The 23,370-nt window shown below is 49.1% G+C and overlaps 1 protein-coding gene across 2 annotated transcripts in view; it reads right to left on the reverse strand.

Moving 5' to 3' along the window:
* Positions 1-7,556: 7,556 nt before the first annotated feature.
* Positions 7,557-23,370, reverse strand: part of CTSD (cathepsin D) — a 36,206-nt gene continuing 20,392 nt past the window's right edge. For both annotated transcript variants that reach the window (XM_005307767.5, XM_065592038.1), the window contains 5 exons: positions 18,568-18,767; positions 16,473-16,595; positions 14,770-14,914; positions 12,442-12,540; positions 7,557-10,700 (listed from right to left, as the gene is read on the reverse strand). In XM_005307767.5, the coding sequence (XP_005307824.1) occupies positions 10,539-10,700; positions 12,442-12,540; positions 14,770-14,914; positions 16,473-16,595; positions 18,568-18,767 (729 nt within the window). In that variant the 3' untranslated portion in view covers positions 7,557-10,538. The remainder of the gene's footprint in view (positions 10,701-12,441; positions 12,541-14,769; positions 14,915-16,472; positions 16,596-18,567; positions 18,768-23,370) is intronic.

Genomic DNA, 23,370 nt, shown 5'->3' on the forward strand with positions numbered 1-23,370 from the left:
AATACTGGCTAACTGCTTGGGCCAAAGGGCAACAATATTATAGTGCCATTATATACATAAGTGGGATGTCCTCATTTTGAATACCATGCTCAGTTCTGGTCAATCCATCTCAAAAAGGATAAATAGAAGGGAACGAAATACAGGCAAGGAAAATGATTTGACATATGGGAAGACTTCAGTAGGAGAAAATATTGGAAAGACTGGGATAGTTTAGAAATATACAGAATAAATTGATCAAAGGAAATACTTTTTCATACTATGTACAATTAAACTGTGGAACTCACTGTCACAAGATTTTATTGAGGCAGGATTCCTAAAAGGATTAGACATTTATATGGCTAATGAGAACATCTACAGACACATTAGAGAAAAATTATAAGGGATATAAATTGGTGAGGGTGACAAAGAAACTTCCCGTTTCATAATTGTCCTTTACAGCATTATTTACACCTTACTATGAAGCAGCTGATACTTGCAACTGTTGGAGGCAGGATACTAGACTAGATGAACCACTGCTCTGATCTGGTGATGTAGTTCTTATGTTTCTATATGGACAGGGCCATCAGCTCACCTGCATTTGGAGTGCAACACACCAAAAATTACTCCATCACCCACTCACCCTGTGAAACCTGGAACTTGTTCTGAGGAACAAGTAAGGAAGTGAGGCAAGAAAACTGGAGAGAAATAATAGTGGTGTGGAGGGGAGGACTGGTGGAGAGACAGGACCAACAAGACTGCTTTAGAAGTCGAGGGGAGAGAATCGAAGGCATGGGGGCTGAAGGAGAGGGGAGAAGCTGGCACTGAGAAGGGAGAATAGGAGAAAAAATAGTGGAGAAAAACCCCCACAGAAGGTGAAAAATGGACTGGGGAAAAGAGGCCAGATCCAAACGTGTTAGAAAGCGAGGGAGAGAAAGATGGGTCTTTAATCAAAAATAATCAACTAAGGGAAATACGGGCACTGAGAAATACTGAATTAAAACCAGACATGAAGAAGAAAACCTAACCAATAGGAAGAATAAAAGGAAAGAGAGGAAAGAGCACAGCTAGGGAGACACGACAGCGTCTCCTTTCTAAATATCATGGTCTGTTTGCTTTATCCAATATTCTGGCCCAGTAGCTGGATACTGTTAGAAGCCGAGGCTGGTTCCCCCCAACGAAGCGAGTCTGAAGTGATGCTGAAGGTAATTCAGGGGAACCGGTTTATTTCTGTGAGAAGCCTAGACAGAGAAAGGGCTGAGCTCTGCAAGATAGGGGTGGGAAACTTTGAGCCGCCCAGGCTCCACAGCCACCCATAGCTGCCACCAAGCCTTCATCAGACAGCCTGAACCCTCAGGCTGCCTGGCAGGCAATGAGTTAGTGCAACACCTGAGAAGCTGTGCCTGGAGGGGCACTATCAGGTGTTATCACAGCAAAGGAGCTCAGGCCCCGCCTTCCTGTGCACTGGAGACAATGTTTCTACAGAGCAGCTGTTGATGAGGAAGGAGAATTCTGAAGTGCATGCAGCTATACCAGCCCAGAGATACCCTGGCTCGCTCCAGAGGGATGCTGGAGCTTGTTCCTGGTTGCAGACATTATCCAGACTGGACAGTGACTTGTCAATCTCCCCAGGGCTCAAATGGGTATAGGCTGTGGCAGGGGAGGGGGAGGAAGAGGCTCAAGGAAAGCCTCCATTCCCCCTTGAGCTCCTCACCACAGTGCTGCCTGCTGGCAAGGCTTGGAGACTACTGCTTTCTCCTGCACCTGCTGGCTGGGTGGGCACCTGTAGGAGAAGCACTGAGGGCAGATGAGGAGAGAGTCTCCCTGCTCTCAGTGCCAGCCTCCACCAGCAGGGAGGAGTGACTGCCGGGGAATCCCTAATCCCTGCTCAGTCCCTGCAGCCCTAACTGGGTGCATGAGAAACCAGCTGCAGCCGGAACACACACACGGGGTAGCTGACAAAAAAATCCCCAGGTAGCCATTTGCATTTTCTTATTTTCCAGATTCTAACAAAAGAGTAAGGCAAGAAATTCAGGCCCCACCCGTGGGACTCAGCCCCATGGCCTGGGAAAGCCTGCCTTAGGGGATCGTTATGGCAGGCTACATGGCGCGGCTGTTTACGACACCAGCAAGAGAGAATGTTTACCTGGGTGTGGCTGGGAAGGTGTGCGGAGGAGTGGGGTGACACTGCCTGTTCAGATCTGACTCCATTCCTTTGCTATCCACCTCCCTGATTGTCTTTTGTGTAAAGGTGACAGCTGATCTGTGCTCTGAGATTTATGTGGAAAGCCACACAAGGAGAAAGCAGCAAGCGGCAGCCATGGACTATCAGGCCATATTTCCATTCAAAAGCAGGTGCGGATGCCATCACAAATTATGGGAGCAGAGCCTGAGTCACGGGAGACCCTGAGCTGCAATCTCCTCTTCTGTCACTGCTGCAGCTCTTATTTCCTCCTTTTACTAATATAAAGGCCAGCGTGTTTCCCTCAGAGTTAGGTTTCCTTTAACAATCTATTGCTATCGCTATGGAACTAAAGGTTTACATTTTACAAGAGTCCCTAATGTGCCATCGTGTCAGAAGATGCTTAAAACTCCATAGGCTTTCTGGAACCACAGGTTCAATTGCCAGCAGCGTTGACTCATGCCTTCATCCCTCTTATAGCCTCCATAGGCCTGATTCTCAGTTACCCTGTCCCTGTGCTTAGGGCAGGGCCGGAAGAGAAGGGGCATGGGTGTCTTTACACTGTATTCACACTCTCTGTCCTCTAGTGTTATTCTGGGGCTTATCTGGCCACCAGTGTAAGTCAGAGCAGCCTCAGGGCTGCTTGACTTACACCTCTACTTCCCAGGGCCTTCTATGGTCTTTGAGAAGCAGGGAATAGCCAGAAAGGGTGGTGCACCTTGGCCATTCCCCTTCCCTGCCCTCCACACTAAGGGCTGGGCATGGGGCAGCAGCAAAACTCTAATGCCTGGCCTGCCTCAGCTGGAGAAGCCCCCTGCACAGTGGGTATTCTCAGAGGACTCTTCCCATCCCCTGTAAGGTCCCTTTATGCTGCCAGTATGCACCTGAGAATGGGGTCCAATGGAGTTTACTACATACATGTGGCTCTTTTAGATGAGACTTTAAAAACCAAGGTCCTGTCTGCTCTGCCTAGGTACCACAGCACCCCATACGCGTGCGCTTTGGCCCTAGATTCCATGGCCAAAAAATCACCCGCACCAGCTGGCTGCCACCATCCCACTTCAGAGGCGGGAGCATTTCAATGATGCTGTATGTCCTGTAAACAAGGCCTGAGCCAAAGCCCACTGAAGCCAATGAGACTCTTTCCATTGATTTCAGTGGGTGCCAGACAGCCCCATAGCTTGCAAACCACTTTGGGATCTCTTCTTAATTATAATTAATTCATAATCTTTCAAGATGGCAAGTGCTGTATAATCTATCACACAGTATATTATCATGGTCACCGTACTGTTGAACAGAATGTTACATACTCAGTATTTCTAAGCATTAAAAAATCATGAGTCAAGCCTGAAAAAATTATGAAATTGGCTTAAAAAATCATGAGGGTTTACTTTCATTTACATTTTTCATTCTTTTACTTGCCTCCTGGTTTCTGAGCCTTTAGGGGTCATATTTTCAAGCTTTTCTCTACAACCATAAAGGCTCAACATCTCCTTTTTTACAAATGAAAGCTGAGATTATTATTTGTATTCGTAGTGCCTAGGAGCCCTCGCCTAGGACCAGGACCCCAGTGCGCTAGGTGCTGTACAAACACAAAACAAAAAGACAATCCCTGCCCAAAGAGATTCTCTTGTTATCACTTGATATGGGGGAAGGCTTTAAAAAACCTCAAATACTGTGAGACTCATGACAGAATCAGGAGAGTTGGCAACACTAACTGAACTCTCCCTACTAGAACCAGAATAGCAACACTGGGAGAACATAAGAATGGCCATACTGGGTCAGACCAAAGGTCCATCTAGCCCAGTATTCTGTCTTCCGACAGCAGCCAATGCCAGGTGCCCCAGAGAGAATGAACAGAACAGGTAATCATCCAGTGATCCATCCCCTGTCACCCATTCCCAGCTTCTGGCAAACAGAGGGCTAGGGACACCATCCTTGCCCTGCCCAATAGAGTTATGTAGGACTGAACTGCTCAACTTTTCAGGGGAGGAAACACAGCAGCAACCCTATGGCGCCCCTTTCCTAGCCCCACTCTTTGAAATTCTCGCTACTGAATTCTAAGCAAGCTGAACAATAATATTGTTTGACATTTGGAAGGGCAAGGCCTCCTCCCCCATGCTTTCTCTCTCCTGTCCTCTAGCTTTTAAGCTGCATTCCACCTCTCTTCCCCTCCCAAAGGAACCAAAAAATAAAATAAAAAAATCAGAGGAAAAAGAAAACAACCAACCCCAAGACAAAAGTGCTTCATCATTTGTTTTTAGTAAAAAGAGTTTTCAAAAGCAAGAGATTGTCTTCTAGATACTGCCCTGAGTGTCTGAGAGTGTTGCCTCCAAGAACATGGGGTCAGATCTTCCATTCATTTATATGAGCTCTACACTGGTGTAATTGCATTGACTTCAGCTGATTCGTTGCTTAGTATTTAGTAATTCACTGCTTTGCAGCAGGGTCAGCAAGAGGAGAATTGGACTCTTGGAGCGAGGGTATCATATTTACTGTTCTGTACATGTGGTGCGTACTGTTGATCTTCTCTGTGTTGGTGGAAAATTTTAATACAGATGAAGTTATCAACTAAGTCAAATGAATTTAGTTGTGGAGAGAATGCAGTAAGTGGAGGGAGATGGCAGAGGAAGGGCAAATGAATCAGATTGTTAATGTTAAAAATTGCATTGCAAAAATTAATGAAATAATGTTGCAGTGCAGGACAAAAGTTGAGAGTGGTGGTGGACACTGAGCCACCTGGCCAGCAGGGGTAGAGAACCTTGTCCCAAATGTAAATGAGGTGCAGAGTACTGGAGAATCAGTGTGTGCGCATTCTGGTGAGTTTCAGGGTGTTTCGATAGGAGTATGGGAATGATCAAGGCCTCCCAGTGATGGTCTGCAGCTTTTGTTATAGGTTGGCTCCTCTACAAGACCAAAACTGCACTAATCCCGCCCTCCTCCGCTGCCTTGCCACTGTGGCCCAATGCAATATGCCTTTGTGTTTAGTCACAAGGCAAGTTGCACACGTTTTAAAGCATGAGCTCGGCACAACACTACACCTGGGAGCATCCCAATGGGGTGAGGAAACATCCAAAACCTCTGCTGGAGGCACCAGGTTGCACAACTTTCCCTTCCCTTCCCGCAATGGACCCCATCTCCCTCTTACCTCTTGTCTCCGGAAGGTAGGCTGGAGTGCAAGCATGGGACAGACAGCGGCCCTCTGGCCCCTTCCAAGGTGATCCAAGGCCAGGCCTGTTCTTCTCCCCTACAGCTTTGTGAACCCTCCCCTCTGCTCTCCCCTTCCTGTCACTTTAATGGCCCAATTTTCAAATAGGGTGACCAGACAGCAAGTGTGAAAAATCGGGACAGGGAGTGAGGGGTAATAGGAGCCAATAAAAGAAAAAGACCCCAAAATCGGGACTGTCCCTATAAAATCGGGACATCTGGTCACCCTATTTTCAGAAGGGCTGAAAATGGGATGTCAGTGGGAGCTCAGCACCTTTGAAAATCAGACCATTGTTGTGACTCCCCTTTCCCTCTCCCTCAGCCAGCTGTGCCCCCCTCTTCCTTTCCTGTCTTGGGTCACTCTTCCCCTTCCTTCTCTGCCCTTTCTCACTTCCCTGAAGGGAGCTGAAACCCCTCTGGCTACTGGGGATGCAGAAAGCACTCAGAGCAGAGAGCAGTAAAGCCAGCAAGGGAGCAGTAATGACTGCTAGCCTCTGGTGGCCACAGCAGTGAAAACAGCATCTCCTAGTGGCAATATGAGCAAACTGCGTGTGGGGAAAACCTGTGTTTTCAGGCCCAGCTGCCTGGAATAAACAGCAACAAGGAGGCAGTGGCACCTTAAAGACTAACAGATTTATAAGGTGCAACCGGACTCTGCGTTGTTTTTGTGGATACAGACTAACACGGCTACCCCCTCTGATACTGGAATAAACAGCGTGATCAGAGGACAGCTGAAAAAACCCAGTAGCCACTAGGGTGACCAGATGTCCCGATTTTATAGGGACAGTCCCGATTTTGGGGTCTTTTTCTTATATAGGCTCCTATTACTCCCTACCCCCTGTCCTGATTTTTCACAGGCCATTGGGTGTGTGTGTGTGTGTCTGTGTGGGTCTGCTTTATGCCATATCTCCAACACAAAGAGGTACTAGCGCTGGTACAGCTGGTCATGAGAGGATTATCTTATGGTAGGTGGCTCCTTCAATGCGTAGTGCTTGTGTAATATTTGCTGCACTGCCCCCTTCCTGAGGACCACACAGTGGGAGTGGCTGGGCATTCCCTTCCTCTTGACTGTTATGTGGACGAGAGGCTCAAGAACTGGATGATGGCAGTTCTGTTCCCAGCTCTACTACTGGCCTGGTGGGTGACCTTGAGCAAGGCCCATTGCCACTCTGTGCCTCAGTTTCCCCATCTGTAAAATGGAAATAACCACACTGCCTTCCTTTGCAAAGCACTGAGAGATCTACTGCTGATAAAAGCTAGGAGTTAGTGTTATAATGGTCATTAGGAGATTATGTAAATTAGAGCAGGCATTACATAGAGCAGAACGGTGCTTGCTGGGGTGGTTTCAGAGCTCCAATTAGGCTAGGTTGCACTGGGTCAGTGATAGGGGGTTGGCATATTGTTTTACAGAATCTCAACCTAACATTTTAATAATGTAAAAATACAGGCCAGTATGCTTCTATCCCTAATGGCTGAGAGGTAAACCTTCTGTAACTGACACAGTTCTGCCTGCCTCTGTTTGCAGAGAGCCTGAACCAATAGGTCTGAGAGATGTGAACTGGCCCATGTATCTCAAAGGCACGTTACCTCAGATTACCAGTGAAGATAATGTAAATGTCAACAGTGTTAAATATTTCACTACAGCTTGAACCTCTGTAAGAAAGGCGAGTAAGGAGCCCATTGCTATGCTCTGCCCGATCTGCTCTGACTGACATTTCATAGCAATGCCACAAGTGGAGCTATCACAGCTTCCTCTGCCCCACTCCTCACTCCAAATCTGACCTGTGGAACTAGAAGGCAAGAGGGGAAGAGCAAAGCCCAGGCGGGCCTCCGAGCACCATTCACGGGGAGCCACTCCTGAAGAGCCCAGTGGGACATTCAAACCCCAGCGTGGAGAGGCTACTCGAAGAAGCCCATCTGAGCATATTTTGAACATATGTACAATGTACTGTGAGCAGTGTTTCCTTTTCACATCTCAAGGAGGCAGAGGTTGGCTTGTGGGTGGAGCTTGGGAGAATATCTATCCTCTCCCCCCCCCCCCCCCCATTTCAACCCTGAAGTGATTTTAAGTTCACCAGGTCCTCCACCCTTCCTGCTTTCCCCCCCACCTCTTAATGTAATGCCTGACCTAAGTGAAGTGCTCACTACACCTTGGCAATTCCAAACTACTCAAAAGAAAACAGCCACAAGGTAAAGGGGAGAAAAGATGTTTTCATTTCAATTTTCTATAATAAAATGAGAGACAGTAATTCTGACAGCAAATCATATTGCCCAGAAAAGAAAGTCAAACAGTATTTCAAGCTCTGTTTGAAAAACACAAGTAAAACAACAAGGGGAAGAGTCTGATTTCAGAAGCAGCACAATCTTTGCATTGCAAATGTGTTATGTCAAATAAACTGCTCCCCCAGCCTGTCATGAGATGTGTCTTTTAGGGCATCACTATGGACCAAATTCTTCCCTCAGATATAAACGTCCTGCATGTCTGACGACAGAAATTGGCCCCGTGTTACCAGTGAGATGCTACAGAATGTACAATATAGGGCATTATATGTTTAACAGCAATTACTGTACAATAGCTCCTTCATAGAATATCCTGTGCCTGTTTTGGAAGGGGTTAAAAATAGATCCTTAATAAAATCTAAGCTTACAGTCAATTCCCTGCTAGAGTTTTACCTTCCACCAAATCTAAGTAATGGGCATCTAAGAAAAGTTCTACGTTTAAATCACTGTATGGGATAAATTCTTCAGCTGAGAAAGAATTTAGCAAAACTTTAAAGAGCTCTGGGCACTTGATCAATTTGCAAATGGGACTCTCTGGAGGGCAGCTGAGTATCTGTGTTTGATGGGTTTTGGGAATACACCATTGTTCTCCAGCCAGGTCTTTAGGCTGTAACAGATGCCTTCAGCTTCCAATCCGAGGCAGCAGCTGAAGAGTGGGCACAGACAGCAGGCTACGGTGGGAACAGCGTATTTATCATTCCTGGGGCTGTGCAGACCGACGCGTCTATTAGAGCGCCTACATTCACACCAGTCACAGCTGCCTCAGGCAGCCCCTTCCAGGGGCCTGAGTAAGAGTAATGATTGTAAGCATTAAGTACGCCAAACGAAATCCGGCCCAGTCTGAGCAGCAGAGGTTGTTATTAAAGCCCGAGTCAACGTTAGCAAACTCCTCACAGGTGCAATGGACTGGAAAAGGGTGGCGCTCAGCAGGCTGCTGTGATGTGACTCGTTTTAGCTCCTCTCCTTCCCATTCTCCCTGAACATCCGGATTAACTGGCAGTCCTTTTCTCTCCCCCGACGGCACGCTCAATGTTGGCTTGGGCCTGGGGAAAAGTGTGTATGCTCCCTAGTGTGACTGGCCTCCTATATGCCCCCAGGCACATTACTGCTCTCACTACCTGGCAAAATCCTGGCTCCACTAAAGTCAGTGGCAAAATTCCAATTGACTTCAGTGGGCTCCTATTTCATGCATACATTACTCCCACTCCTCTCACCTTACTGCTACTGTTGGTGTTATGCTGGCTCACACCAGGGCACGATCTGCATCTTTGACTTTTCTTTTTCACCCTCCGTGTTGTGCCATCGCTCGTGCTGCATTATACACTTGGGGGCCCAAGCCAAAGCCCACGGGAGTGTCTCTGTTTACTTCAGTGGGCTTTGGCTCAAAGCCTTGATAACTCTACCAAGCTCACTCTCTCCCACTTCCTCAACACCCTACTTAAAACCCACTTTATCCCCCATCTGTCCACCAATCACGACTTGCAGTCCCTCCCCTGGACTGCTGCCCCATGTTTGTCTTGTGTAAGGGCCCGACAGGGTGAACAGTTTTGCATACGTAGTTGCTGGCTCTTGCCTGGGAGTGTGTGGGTCTGCGCGCATGACCATTGACTGTAAGCTCTCCAGAGCAGGCAATGCGCCTCACTCTATATTTGTATAGCACGGTGTGCATTTACCTGGTTTTGAATGAGAAAAGTAAGCTAGGGTTCGGAATAGGGAGTGTAGAGTAGAGATGAATTGGCTTCCAAAGGCTCAGAGGTTTGGTAAAGAGAAGCACCTGGAACTTGAGATGCTTCCCCAAACCTCTGGAAGTCTTGCAAGTCTCTTGATTGACTGCCAATAGTCTCTGGTTTGATCAGATCAAAAATACCACGAGTAAAATCTTCAAAAGCAGCTAAGTGACTTGAAAGCACCTAAACCCCATTGACTGTCAGTAGGACCTAGGGCTTCTAGGTAACTTAAATGCTTTAAAAAAAAAAAAATTAGCTCTCAGCTCAATAGCTCTTGACAAATTTTCCCAAACTGTAGAACTTTAAGAAAAAAAACCCCAACCAACAAAACTATTTCAAACGTAAGAAGTTTGGGTCATCTCTTATTTTATCTGAACTGGTTTGCTCAGCCTTAAGTGGACATGAACTCAAAGACCATTATCAAATCCTACCACGGTCCCCTTCCTGTTTCTGCTCCCTGAGGGTTCTACTGGCTGGAGCCCCTCTTGTCATCCCTGCCCAGTGAGACACGTCAATAGAGATGGTCACACCACACCAAGTGCTCCCATTGTGCTGCCACGACACAAGAAACTCGGCTAATGTGTTTTGATCCTAAGCCTTCCCTTGTGTATTTTAAGGGATGGCTCATGCGGCAATCTCTCGATCACCCTCCTCAGCTCCACAAGAGAAATCAGTCTCACAAGGAAGCACATTGAGAGCCGCCAGACTAAGCTTCCCCACCCTGTCATTGGTTAGAGAAGAGGAGTAAGGAGAAAGTTTTCTGCATGTACATATATAACCCCCTCATCCCCTCCCAGTATAACAGTGAATCTAATGACCATTACCAATGTAGGTTCTCTGCAGGAGGAGTGGAATCATCACATGGATCTCATGAGCTAGCTCTCCTATTTGCGAGGCGGGTGCTTGGAGTCATGACTTCATTTGCTAATATTTAAAATGGAGCTGGAAGATCTAACAAGGCGGGGGCTGCTCTAGATTGAATGATCCGCTAGAGCTCTCTGATTATCACTTATTCAAGAGATGGCAAAGGGTCATTAAGAGGGCACTAATATTGCTTCCTTTTTAATTTTAAATCTATTTCCATTTCTTTTATTTCCTCATTTGCTTCTTAATCCTGGGACTCACTCTCTACAGTGCGTGTGTGGCAGGGGTGGTGGGGCAGGCGCTCAGACACACTTGGCAAAGCCAACAGAGTCATTATCACGGTCAAACACTGTGTAGTAGGGGCCAATGAACACGTCTCCCAGGATCCACAGTGGGCCCCCGGGAGGTGGGATGTCCAGGGCTGAAAATCCACTCAGGCAGATGGTCTCTCCCTGTACAGAAATCTACAGGAAAGAGTGAGAAGGTCAGTAGAAGGACGAGTCTTTCATCCCTTCCCCCGCCCTCCCACAAGCTCGGCTCTAGGGCACCAATTGGTGGAACTGACTCTACGTGGTATGAGGTATTAACTGTGATCATCATCATCTATCATGACAGGGTCTGGCCCTGAGCGCTCCAAACCCAGTGGCAGATGGACTACAATAGTAGAAGAGGTACTGAAAGAGTCACATGATGTCCTGTCCATTATTGCTCACCCTGCCTCCCTAGTTTCATCCACTGCAGGAGCTGATGGCTTTACTCAGGCTACATCTACACTTGCAGATGTAGAGCACCAGGAGTTAAACCAGCCCTCAGAGACAGCAGCAGCGAAAGCACTGCCGTGTGTTCACACTGTGCTCCTTGTGACTGTGGAGCATGTCCACATTAGCAGCTCTTGCAACGCCACAGAAAGCAGTGCATTGTGGTAGCTATCCCAGTGTGCAAGTGGTTGCAGCGTTCTTTGGAAAGGGTTTGCAATGCCTAATGGGGCAGGCACAGTGTCACATGATGCAGGTCTCCCAATCCCTTTGTTCCAGGGCATCCTAATAGATTGCCAGCTGCTTTTCAAATGGGGGGATAGGGGTGGAGTGTGACAGGGAGTGTGTTGTGTGTATGTAGGGGGAGAGACTGTGTGTTTTGGGGGGCAGAGTGTGTGTCAGCATGCTGTCTTGTAAGTTCAGACAGCGGCAGGGGGAAGGGGAAACCCCAACATCAGCCCCCATCCCCCACCTCTCTCTCACACATGCACAAATGCCTGCCTCTGCAGCAGGAGCAATCCACAGTAATGGTTGCTTTATCCTGGAGCAGATAAGCATGCCGGCTGTAAGAAACGGAGCTTTGAAAGGGGATAGCCGCATGCCTGCAGCTGAGTTCAAAACAATGACGAGAGTGGCCACTTGACTTCAAGGGATTATGGGATGTTTCCAGAGGCCAATCACAGCACAGTAATGCAACAGTCATTCACACTGACACCCCAGCACTTCAGTCCGGGTGCAGAAAGCTCTATGCTTCTTGTGGAGGTGGATTACCAGGAGCGCTCCAGCTGTGGAGTCCAGGCTCTCTAAGTGCCTTGCCAGTGTGGACATCTCAGGAGTTAGGGTGCCCAGGGCTGATTTAATGTGCTCTAACTTGCAAGTGTAGACAAGGCCTTAGCCGTCTCCTACTACTGCAACAAACCAGTGGAGGTCTCCACTGCTCTCTACAGACCCAGCAGCTGAAATCTGCATGACAACATCCTGATTCTTCAGACTCATGTTTCTCCCTGAGTCTGGCACGCAGGGGTACCATCTGGAACCGTAGTGCATGGAACCATTTCTGACCTTACACACACAGGTCTAACTCTCTGCAGAGTTACTTCTGATTTAGACCAGAGTGAGTGAGGTGACAGTCAGACCCGGTGATTGAAGCTCTGGGCTGATCCTGCTCCACATATCCTGCTTTGGAGACTTGCCTGCTCTCTTGACTAGAAGAGGTTATGACGCGGACTCAGATAGGACTGGCAAGCAGCTAACCTTGCAGCAGTGAACAGGCACTATCCTGGCAGGACTCACATGGGGATTGGGGTGAAACCCCCACTCTACTGAGGTGGTAAGACTACCACTGACTTCCGAGGGGCCAGGATTTCACCACGACAGCCCTGCCTCCTACGTCTAGGTGAGAAGAGCTAGCGTAGGAAAGGGAGCTGGGTAGAAGCTGCTCTGGACTCACCTTGAAGATGTACTGTTCTCCGGTGAGCTCATAGGGCTTTCCTCCTAGCATGAGAGTGACGACGGGAAGGGACGACACTTTATCGCAGGGGATCACGTACTGAAAAGAAAGCAGCAGCACACTGAAGCATGAGACCCCATGGGCACAGAAAAGCTGCTGGTTGGCAGGCTTAAGGAAAAGGGGGTCGCTATGGGAGATGGCTACGCCGCTCAGACAACAGCCTTCTGCGGGTTAAGGAAAAAAAAAAAAAAAAAAAAAAAAAAAGGAAAGGAAAGGAAAGGAGGCAGCCTATGGTAATTAGTACCCTCTAGCCTTAAATCGAATCCTAATGGGTTCTTTGCTGAGGCATGGGCCCCTTACGATCAGAAGGGCTCAGCGCAATTCAGTGCACAGAGTTTCAGACAGCCAGTGGGAGGACTAGCTCAAGAGGCAGTGTGGTCCTGTGGGTAGCACGCTGGACTGAGTCAGAAGACCTCAGTTCTACTCCCAGCTCTGCCACGGATCTGCGGTGAGATACTTGTGGCAAGTCACTGCATCACCCTGCCGGGCTCTCCTCCCAACCTTTGTCTGTGGCGTCTCGAATTCCAATGAAATTGGAAATGGGAATATAATGCCATTGGGCTCCTTTGAAACCCCCACACTCAGAGCTCTTTGGGGCACAGACTATTTTACTAAGTGCACATGTAGCGCCTATGCACAATGGGGCCCCTAGGAGCTGCTGAACTAATGAATAAAAGCACAAAATACTGGATGCAAAGCAGGAGCAGGGGCACAAATACAGGGCTTCAAGTCCTTCAATCCCTTGGCCAGCCAGGCCCCAAGTTGCTCTCCACAGACCCAGTTTTGTCAGTGGGGCTTGTTACAGGCTATGCTGGGGTATGTAATGGGCAAGTGTTTGTTGCATTGAGAAATCTCCCCAGACATACAAGGGCTTGTAACACTATATTCTTACATCCTGCCTAGGACAGCTGGGTTTATGGGGGCTGGTTCTGTTCTAGCACCGGGGAAGATGCTTTCAACCGCTGTTTGGCAAGTCATATTACTGAGATTGTAAATGCTTTGGGGCAGGGAATGTCTCTTCATTAGGCATTTGTACAGCCTCTAACACAGTAGGGATAGGGCCTTCTAGCTGCTACTGCAATAGAAATAGATGGTGTTGAACAAAAAATCCTAGAGACTCTGGATAGGTGCAATCCATCTAATTATAAATAAATCCTCTCAGTGGTGTTCATGGGGCCTGGAGAGAGCCAGGTCCAGAACGAATGTCACTACATTACAGGCACCCTTATCCCTGCAGAAGTTAATAAGGCTAAATCAAATAGTGCTCTATATACATTATTCTAAAATCCTACAGAACTTCTTAGAGGAGATCCCTCATAGGACATTTATTAACAGAATCCTAGACTGGGGACTTGATTCTCTATTAGGTTCTATAGGATGGTGAAAACACCCATGGGAAGATTCTCATTGTCTATTAAATCCTATAGGACTTTTGTGCAAGTGCTTTCAAATGTGAATTTACCCCCCGCCCCTTCCCCCACTGCTACAAGGAGGAGATACAGGGTCTGAGCCAAAGTCAATGGGATCAGGCCTTAATTCTTGTCCCAGCTGGCGAAGAAACAGCATGGGAGACTATTAAACTCCAGTCCATTTCCTCACTGGCTCCTTCGCTCTTAGTTTATCCAGAACTGGCACAATCACGGTTCAGGGGGCTGGGATTTCTCCATGACAACTTGCTCCTCCCACAGAAGCAGGTCAGTTTCCAAAACAGGAGAGAGAATCCAAGCTCACTAGCTGCAATTCAGGATAGGGAAGGGCAGCGTGTGTCCCTCCCTCTCCCAGGCTGCTGCCCTTAAGTCTCTGTATGGGGCTGTAAAGCGTACAGCACCCGGCTCACCGTGCCAAAGAAACAGCAGGTCCCTGCCCCAAGGAGCTCGCAGTCTAGAGGCACAAGCGGGCGTGATGCAGGACAGACAAAGACTTAAGTGCTGATGGAACACTACCATTGGGTTTCAGGAGCCATGGGCGAGGAGAGGGAGGGGATTTGGGTCATATTAATCAGGAGAAGGAGAAAAGGAATTCCCCCCCCCCCCCAAGAGAGGCTTGGGCAGAGCTCAGAGTGGGAAGGGGCTGTAGGAGGAAAGACGGGCAGAGATGCAAGGAGGGACAGAATAAGAAATCTGCAAAGTAAGGAGAAGCTTGATGTTAAGCTGTCTGAAGAGGGGAAGCCAGTGTAGAGATTCCAAGGGGTGGGGGTACCAGTCTTTTGGAATCCCCCCTCCCCCCCAAGTTTCCAGTTCACCACCCAGTTTCTCTGCCGGGGTTTACCTGTCCTTTGATGAGCGGCTTAGCCCCGATGGCAGCCTGCAGCGCCTTCACCTCCTTCGTTGGCCCTGTAATGAGCGAGGTTCCTGTGTCCACAATAGCTTCACAGCCCCCTTTGCACAGGGTCAGGCCATTGGCAACATCCAGTCTATGTGAAAAAGAAGATTCCGAGATAATAAAAGCCCTTTGTGAGTTGCAGTTCAGGTTGCAAATATGAATCAGTTACTTAAACAGGGGGGAAAAAAAACCTTAACAGAACAGTATAAAAATACTGGCAAACTGGAGTAGGGAATTAATAGTTAAAACTCCCAGAATATGCTGAAGTATGGAAATACCTAGGTCTTGATCCAGCAAAGCACTTGAGCAAATACCTCACTTTAAGTGAATAGTCCCATCAACTTCAATGAGAGCACTCATGTGATTGAGGTTATACATACTTTGCTGCAGCAGGGCCAGCAAATTTCTTTCATTTCTGCCTGGTATCCCACAGCTAGCTGACATGCTAAACCGGTTATGATGCGTTACCCAGGATGATGACACACAAACCTGTATGTACTTTGGCACTTCCCCTGCAGATATCTGAATCTGTTTCCACAGTGGTTTATGCAGCAGTATGTACCACCATGGATGGCAAAGGGTTAAAAGGGTTGTGTAACATTTCCCACTTCAAAGGAAATCTATTAGGGTCTGGTTTGGCCTTTGCTGATAAAGTATCACAATACTCTGCACTGTTATAAAACCTTCCAGTCAAGGGTCTCAATGCACTTTGCAAACATTAAATAACTTGGGGATAATGATACTTGGCCCATGTGCCAGGGAAGGGTGGGAGGCACTTGGAGATCCTTAGATGTAGACAGGACCATGTAGAGTGCCTTTACTACAGAAGCTTTGCCTATGTAGCTATACCAGCAGAGGCCCTTCGTGTAGACACAGCATATGCCAACATGAGTTTTTCTGTTGGCATAGTAACAGCACTTCCCCATATGACATTAGCTATGCTGAGAGATGCCCTCTTCTGTCACTATCACTGCATCTACGCTGGGGGGGAGGAAATGGCGGGGGGGGGGGGGGGGGGGTTGGAGGCACGGCTATGTCAGCTGTGGTTCTTTCCACACCCCTGACTGACAAAACTCCACCAACAAACCTGTGTAGTGTAGACCTAGTCTAGAGCTTGGAATAGAGGTCCAGGCTTCCTGGCTAACAGCCCTCTGCTCGGACCACGCAACCAGGCTCAGTCCCTCCCCCTCACTTCCCCGAGCAATGCAGAGTGCTTACTACTGTGTGCCTATAAGAAGAGGGCCCCTTCCATCAAGGGCTGAATTCTCTGAGCCCCATTCAGCCCTTACGTACAAGCAACTCTGGGGTTTCATCCCTACTGGGAACGATAGCAATTGGTGTAGCGAGGCCCTGAGGGGAGATAGGCAAAGCTGCCAGAAGCCATGATTTGGTGGGTTTACTCCTGCTTGAAGCTGGCATAAGCTGCAGCTTATAAGCGTTTGCACTGGTGGCTTGTGCCCAGCACAGAGCAGGCCTGAATGAAAACAATGGGACATACACACGTCTGGACAGGACCCTTCACACCTAGCCAGTTAGTCCCTGGGAAGTGGGGAGAGGCGGAAGACAATGGGATGAATTCTGCCCTCGAATACATGGGTGCGTGAGAGAGAGAGAGAGAGAGGGCACACGGAAAGGAAGGTGGAACTCACTCATCCATTTTGACCTGCCAGTATGCCTTGCGTGTGACATTCACCCAGTTGAAGTCTCCGGTATAATACTTGGGGTCAGTCCCTCCCAGCAGCAGCTCCCCTCCAGGCTGAGCTGATGGGTCCCTGAAAGAAAAGACACAGAACATCAATTCAGCTGAAGTGGGAGGGAGGCAGACAGACACTGCTTCTCCAAGCATGCTCATCCACAATGGATCCCCATGCACTCATGCCAGGGGAGAGAGCAAGCAGGGCACCCACATATGAAAGATATAAAAATATTAAACCACCAACATTGTGGCTTAGGTTGTGAGGGGATATAAGGGAACTCCAGCAGGTCTTAGGCTAGCTGAGGGCTGAGCCATCCTGTAACAGCCACGCACGTTGTGTTGAGACCTGGAGAAACTCACTGCACGCAAGGAAAGAGCAATGGAAGAAAGATCATTGCTCACTGACAGCCCAAGACTGGCCAAATTCTTTTACCACTAGCTCCACGACTAGAGAGACCGCCATAGCCTATTTCTTTATCTCCCTTGCATTTGGGGTAGGGCAGGGGCAGAATAAGCTCTGTCACCCCGAGCACTAGTACAATACCCTTCATCCAGCCAACAACATGCGTTTATGTGGGGAGGGATGCAGCTGATCAAATGATACATTGTTATTGCCTGACTCACGGCCCAGAGAACTGAATTCTCCAGGTTATTTCAACCCATAGATTGCAGCTGACTAGGTGTGAGGAAGCATCGCTATGGGGGATTTTTAGCCGTAACTGAACCAGAACCCCCCCCCCCCCCCCGAAGACATTTTTCAGCCCAAGGAGTCTCGTCTCTCCCGGGAAAATGGAAAACCATGCTCAGGTCTGTAGGGGTGGTGATGGGTATGACAGAGCCAGCGAGGGTATGACAGGCCTCCTGCTGCCATGATCCCAGTCCTCCCTCCGTATTGTCTTTTCCCACTCATCTCCTGCTCCCCTTGGAACGCACAGCCTCTCCTGGCCCACCACAGCACCACATTCAACCCCTCCTCTTAGAAACAAAGCCCCTGAATCTCCCCTCCCTCACACCGGTTTCATACCAATGTAGCTCTGTGGTGGTACTCCCAACTGTCACTGGTGCAAGGGGGAGGAGGAATCAGGCCTGAACTCCTTCAGCAAGTCCCACCAGTGATTCCCATCACTACGTGCTATGTGCACAGGCCTGATGTGAACCAACCCAGAAGGAATTCATGACTCCTTCCCAGTCCAGAGTTTGACTTTCAGACGACATATACGCAGAGGGTAGAGTTCTGCACTGAGACCCCATTCCCCATTGCTCTACCCCTTGGGCAGGCATCCGGGTATACTTGATCCTGCCTCAGTGCAGGGGTGTGGACTAGATGACCTCTGGAGGTCCCTTCCAGCCCTACTTTGCTATGACACTATTAATGCCACCTGTGCAGAGGGGATGTGAAAGGCTACCATTTTGATCAGGTGGCATGAACACACCCGCTTTGCGCAGGTGGAAGTGACTGTCTAAGGGGCCAGACAGAGAAGAAACTTAGGGTTGGACAGAGGGAGCAGCTGAGCATCCTCAAGTCTTTTTGGGGACGCTCCATCTCCTCAAAGGTTCGGGCCATTCGATTGTAAGCTCCTCGGGGCAGGACGTGCACGGACTTGCCCAGTGACAAACACGCTGTAGGCATTCAGGAAAGAGAATGTTCTGCAGCTGATTTAAATCCGCAGAGCTCCAGAGAACTGAAATAATCAGTTCGTTGTAAAAAAAAAAAAAAAAAAAAAAAAAGGCAGCTTTGTCCGGAGCTCTTCAGTCAGTTGCCTGATGCCAAGCAACCCGTGGGAAGTAGCTACAGTGAGAGATGAATGCCCACTCTCCCTGCAGGAGTAAGGGTGTCAGAAAACACACCCTATTGCAGGAATGGGATGGCCAGGCCCTCCTCTGGTGTAAAGGGATGCAGCTCCACTGATTTCAATACAGCTGTGCCCCTTTACACCAACTGAGGATCTGGCCCTTAGAATGAGCTGGGAGGACAGGAGGTAGCCCACAGGTTGGAGACAGCCGGACGCGATGTCTCAAGAATGAGCTCCGTGCCCCCGCAACATCACCTGTTGAGGTAGAAGGAAAAGATGTTCTTGTCCACCAGCTTCTGCTGAATGACGTTATCGAAGAAGGGTGTGACTTTATCCACAGAGATCTTCGGGAAGGCCATGCCCATAATGCCGTCGAACTTGGCAGCGATGAAGGTTATGCCAGGTTGCTTGGTTGCTTCACCAAAGATCTGGTCCTTGACAACTAAGTCACCAATCTGCAGGGAGGGGGGGGAAAAAAAATCCAAGATGGTTAAAAAGAGACAGTCTCAGAGTACCGGGGTGGGAGAAAGCACTTTCCTGGAAACAGGATGGAGTCAACACGCGAGAGCTGTGCTCTGGTCTAGCATTGGCTAGAGAGATCCTGCCCCTCAATGCATGCCTCACAGAGAAACCACAGATGGGTCTCAGGTCAGAACGCTTTGCTACAAATACAGGCCATTGGAGATACAGCTTCCACCTAGTGCAGGCAGACGACATTGGGCCCTCATAGCTCCTTGTGAATGGCATGACAGGAAATGCTTATGCGCCCTTCCTTGGATCAGACTTACTCCTCTATCTGCTCTCTTATTTCTCTTGGCTCCCTCTCTTTGAGCCCCTCGGCTCGATCTGTGCCCCCTCCACTGAACTGAAACAGCCCTCCTACAGGTCACCGATAGCTTAGCTCCTTGGGGCAGGGAGTGTCTTTGTTCAGTGCTTGTACAGTGCCCAGCACAATGGGGTTCTGGTCCATAACTGGGGCTGCTAGTGCTAAGACACGTAACAGTAATAAATCCCATTCGTTCCTTGGCTTTCACCTCATGGCTTTCCTGGCCCTGCGCTTTCCTGATTTCTCCTCATGCCCTCAGCATGTTTTTCAGTGACTTCTTGGCCTCCTCTCTGCCCCACACGATTCTGTATTCTGTCCCCACTTTGTACTCCCTCTCTTTAGGGGACGCCATCTCCCACCCATTCCCTCACCTACCACAGCGACCACCACCCCTACTGCCCTCCTCCCTAACCTCTGCAGTTGTGTGTCCAACTCCAGTTCAAAATGTCTCTCAGATCCCCCATCACCACCGGCAGCGCAGTTATCCTTCCCACCTCCGCGCTCTGTCCCCACACACATCTGGCCAGTTGCTGAGTCCTGTTGCTTCTACCTGCCCTTTCCCTGCTATCCCCTTATTGAGGTCATCCCCTGCAACCCCCCCACCCCCCACCAACAATCATCTCCTGTCTGGCTTGACTGCCTCACTGCTCTCCCCCATCAAAGGCATGCCTGAAGCAACCTCTGCTAATGGGAGCTCCCATTATGACCACATCACTTCTGCTCTCTCAGTCCCTCCACTGGTTTCTGGTCACTTACTGCATTGTATTCAAGTTCCTGTTCCTTACCCTCAAGGCCCTACAGAGTCCTGTCCCCACCTACAACTCCCCCTTTCATTCCCAACGCGCCTACTCACCTTTCCCTTCCTTCCGCTCTCAGCGACCATCAGGCTCCCCCCTACTCCCGAAACAACCTCCCTTCCTGCACCGCTCTCTTTCCTCCTTCAAACCCCACCCCCATCTAGCTTATTTTCCTAGCTAGAATCTGCAGCCTCCCCTCATGAACTGTTGGTCTGTGCCACATGTTTGTCTGTCTAGTGGGATTTGGACTGCACGTCCCTCAGTGTAGGGGAAGTTTCCCCATCTACATTTATGGCCCTACTTATGCCCTTTGAATCAGGAGACCCCAAACATTCAGAAAGCAGACACCATAGATGCTGGCTCCCACAGTTCTCAGGAAAGCAGGTCATGAAATTGAGGTGAGCACTGAAGGGTTGTGTTGGGGTAGTGGGAGGGGCAAAGTGGTAATCTGACTGATATGAATTTAAGGTCAGCTCTCTTGCCAGACTCATGGCTAGAAGGACTGACATGGTGTAAAGCACTAGGAGATCAGTGTGGCCCCACAGAAGTCAATGGAGCTATGATGATTTACACCAGATGGGGATCTGGCCTTTGGTTTCTATCTCTAGCAGTTCGCAAGATCTCATAGCTTAAAATGATCACAGGCAATTTTACCAATTGGACCAGGTTGCTTTCAGAGTCCTAACCATCTTTCCTCAGTCCACCCTGGTTGGGTCTGAAACTCCCATTGGCAGCATTACAGTGAGATGTACTGTACTGAAATGAAAAGCTCAGCCTCTCTGACCTGACATCAGAAAACGATCCCTTGTAAATGACTAAAATCCCCCCAGGGTTAAATAGTGCCTCGCTCTGTGTCAGTGTGTAAAGGGGTGTGTGCAGGCCTAGTATGTGTACAGAGAGTTCTTATTTTAACTGGACTAAGAACACTTTTTGTTTCAAAGTGTAATTTGCTTCACAAGAGACAAAAGCCACAGAAGCAGGATGTGGGGCAGAAAGGATCTGAGCGACACGTCCGGTAACGCACTGAGAAGAGGGAGGCATTTTCAGAAGTGATAAAGGCACCACCGCAGCACAACTTCAGTTTTTAAACAATAGCAATAAAATATTTGACGGGCCCGATCCCTAGCTGGAGCAACGCTGATTTACGCCAACCAGGGAGCTGACCAAAAATCGCTAACATTTTTACATGCACAAAGATAGCCAGGCGTGCAAGCTTTTTCAGGCTTGAAGCTTGAGAGGGTCTTTAACAGAGCAAAGGCGTTGGGTTACAGAACTTTCCCTCTCTAAGTCACTGGTTTGGCTCCCATCCAGGTACATAATGATCAAAAATCATTACTAGCTGATGGCTGTTTGGTGGCCTCACTCCAGTTCCTTGCAGAGAGGTGTCACGCATCACATCCTGCAATTGGCACCCTAGTTAGCAGCCTCAGCAGAAAGACCAAAAACGGAGAAGGGCATAAAGGCTGAAGGCCAAATCCTCAGCTGGTGTAGAGCAGGGTTGGCTCCAATGACTTCAGTGGAGTGGGGGCAATTTACCCCAGCCAGGAATCTGGCCTTGAACTCTCCCTTCCCGCTCTGTGGCTAAATGAGGACTTCACTGTGCAGCGCCATCAGCCCAGCACTCACCTGTCTGTGCTTTCTGTCCTGTACTTGTAACGCACCCCCTAAGCTCACTGAAGCTAGAACCCCTTGGCAGAACTCAGGATCACTAGCACTCTGGGAGGCAGAGGTTCCCCTGCTACAGCTGCATTCATTGTTTGTTACTTGGAGTGCGATACCCACCTCCATCAGGAAGTTTTCTACGAGGCTAGTGAAGCATGGGAATAGGCTTCCAAGGAAGGTTGTGGAATCCTGCTCACTGGAGGTTTTTAAGACCAGATTGGCCAAACACCTGTCAAGGATGATCTTGGTAGGTCCCGCCTCAGTGTGTGGGGATGGACTAGAGGACCTCTTGAAGTCCCCTCCAGCCCTACATTTCTGTGTTTCTATTACCTCTCATGGGGTGTTTTTCCCTGGGATGTTCAATAAAGGTTCAGGATGCCCAGAATGACTGTTTAGGGGCTGGGGTTTAGGGGGAAGGCAGAGAAGGGAAAGACACAGTCCTTCATTCCCTCTCAGCTAGTCAGCTGTCCTTGCCAAACACCCGCCAAGCCAGACCCACAGCTGGCAAATTGTGATTTTGATGGAGCTTTGCTGATATCAACCTGCTGAGCATCTGGCCCAAGCCGATGGTTGCATTTTAGGTCTGGGCTCAGACATTGACAATGGCTCCCATTTGACATCTCTCGTGCACCCCAAGCCTCTCTCTGACGGCAGTGGGAATTTGGGGTGTGCAATGAATGCAGGATCCGGCCCAGTACGGGAAGCCACTTGGGTTCCCAGCATTTAGCACCCCACTTTTGCGAGTGCCAAGAACCCACTCAGTGCTCCCTTGGATTGTAAACTCGGCTCATCATGGGATAGACTTCAATCACTTCCGCACACAGGGAAGCTGAACATTGCCAGTTGCAGTGGCTGCAGAGAGCCCTTATCCCCCCACACAGGCAGGCTCAGGAACAAACTAATTAAAAAGAAGGCATTACAGTGATAATTAAAAAAAGCTGCAATTTTCCTTCCGACTCATTTCGCTCCCTCCATTAAACTGGAGAGCACTGAAACCTACTAACACAATCCCATAAAGCCAGCTGCTTTAGATCGCCGCCCCACTCCATCATTGGAGCAGCTCCTTTCAAACGGCCTCTTCATCTCTCCAGTCACCTGCGCCCAGCTCCCCCCCGCTGCTCTCTCCCTGCAATCCTCCAATCCCACTAGCAGCAACTGACAGCACAGGGCAAAAGCAGACAGCTCTATTGGTGCTAGACTTTTTTTTTTTTTTTAAACCTAACAGAAGTGGAACATTTATTGCTAAATGCAACATGACTTCATTCAGCAACAGCAATAAAATCCTTGGAAGGGGTTTTAGTGAATCCTAGAAGCTTCCTGAATGGAAATGACTAGGGTCTAGATTGGGGGTGGCCAACCTGAGCCGAAGCCAGAATTTACCAATGTACATTGCCAAAGAGACACAGTAATATGTCAGCAGCCCCCCATAAGCTCCCTCCCCCTCCAGCCCCCAGTGCCTCCTGCCCACCAGCAACCCCACCAATCAGCGCCTCCCCCTCACTCCCCGCGCCCACCACAAGCAGGCTCGGGGGAAGGGGTGGAGTGGGGGCCGAGCAGGGGGGTTGAGCAGTGAGCATTCCCTGGTGCATTGGAAAGTTAGTGTCTGTAGCTCCAGCTCCGATGCAAGGAGTCACATATTAACCTCGGAAGAGCTGCATGCGGCTCCGGAGCCATAGGCTGGCCACCCCAGTCTAGAACATCTAGAGCTGAATGTTTTGATGCCAGGGAACTAGGCATGGGAGGCAGGGACAGAGAGCTAGAATGGAGGTACAT

This window comes from Chrysemys picta, chromosome 4 (genome assembly GCF_011386835.1).
Source record: "Chrysemys picta bellii isolate R12L10 chromosome 4, ASM1138683v2, whole genome shotgun sequence".
In the NCBI taxonomy this organism is placed as follows: Eukaryota; Metazoa; Chordata; order Testudines; family Emydidae; genus Chrysemys; species Chrysemys picta.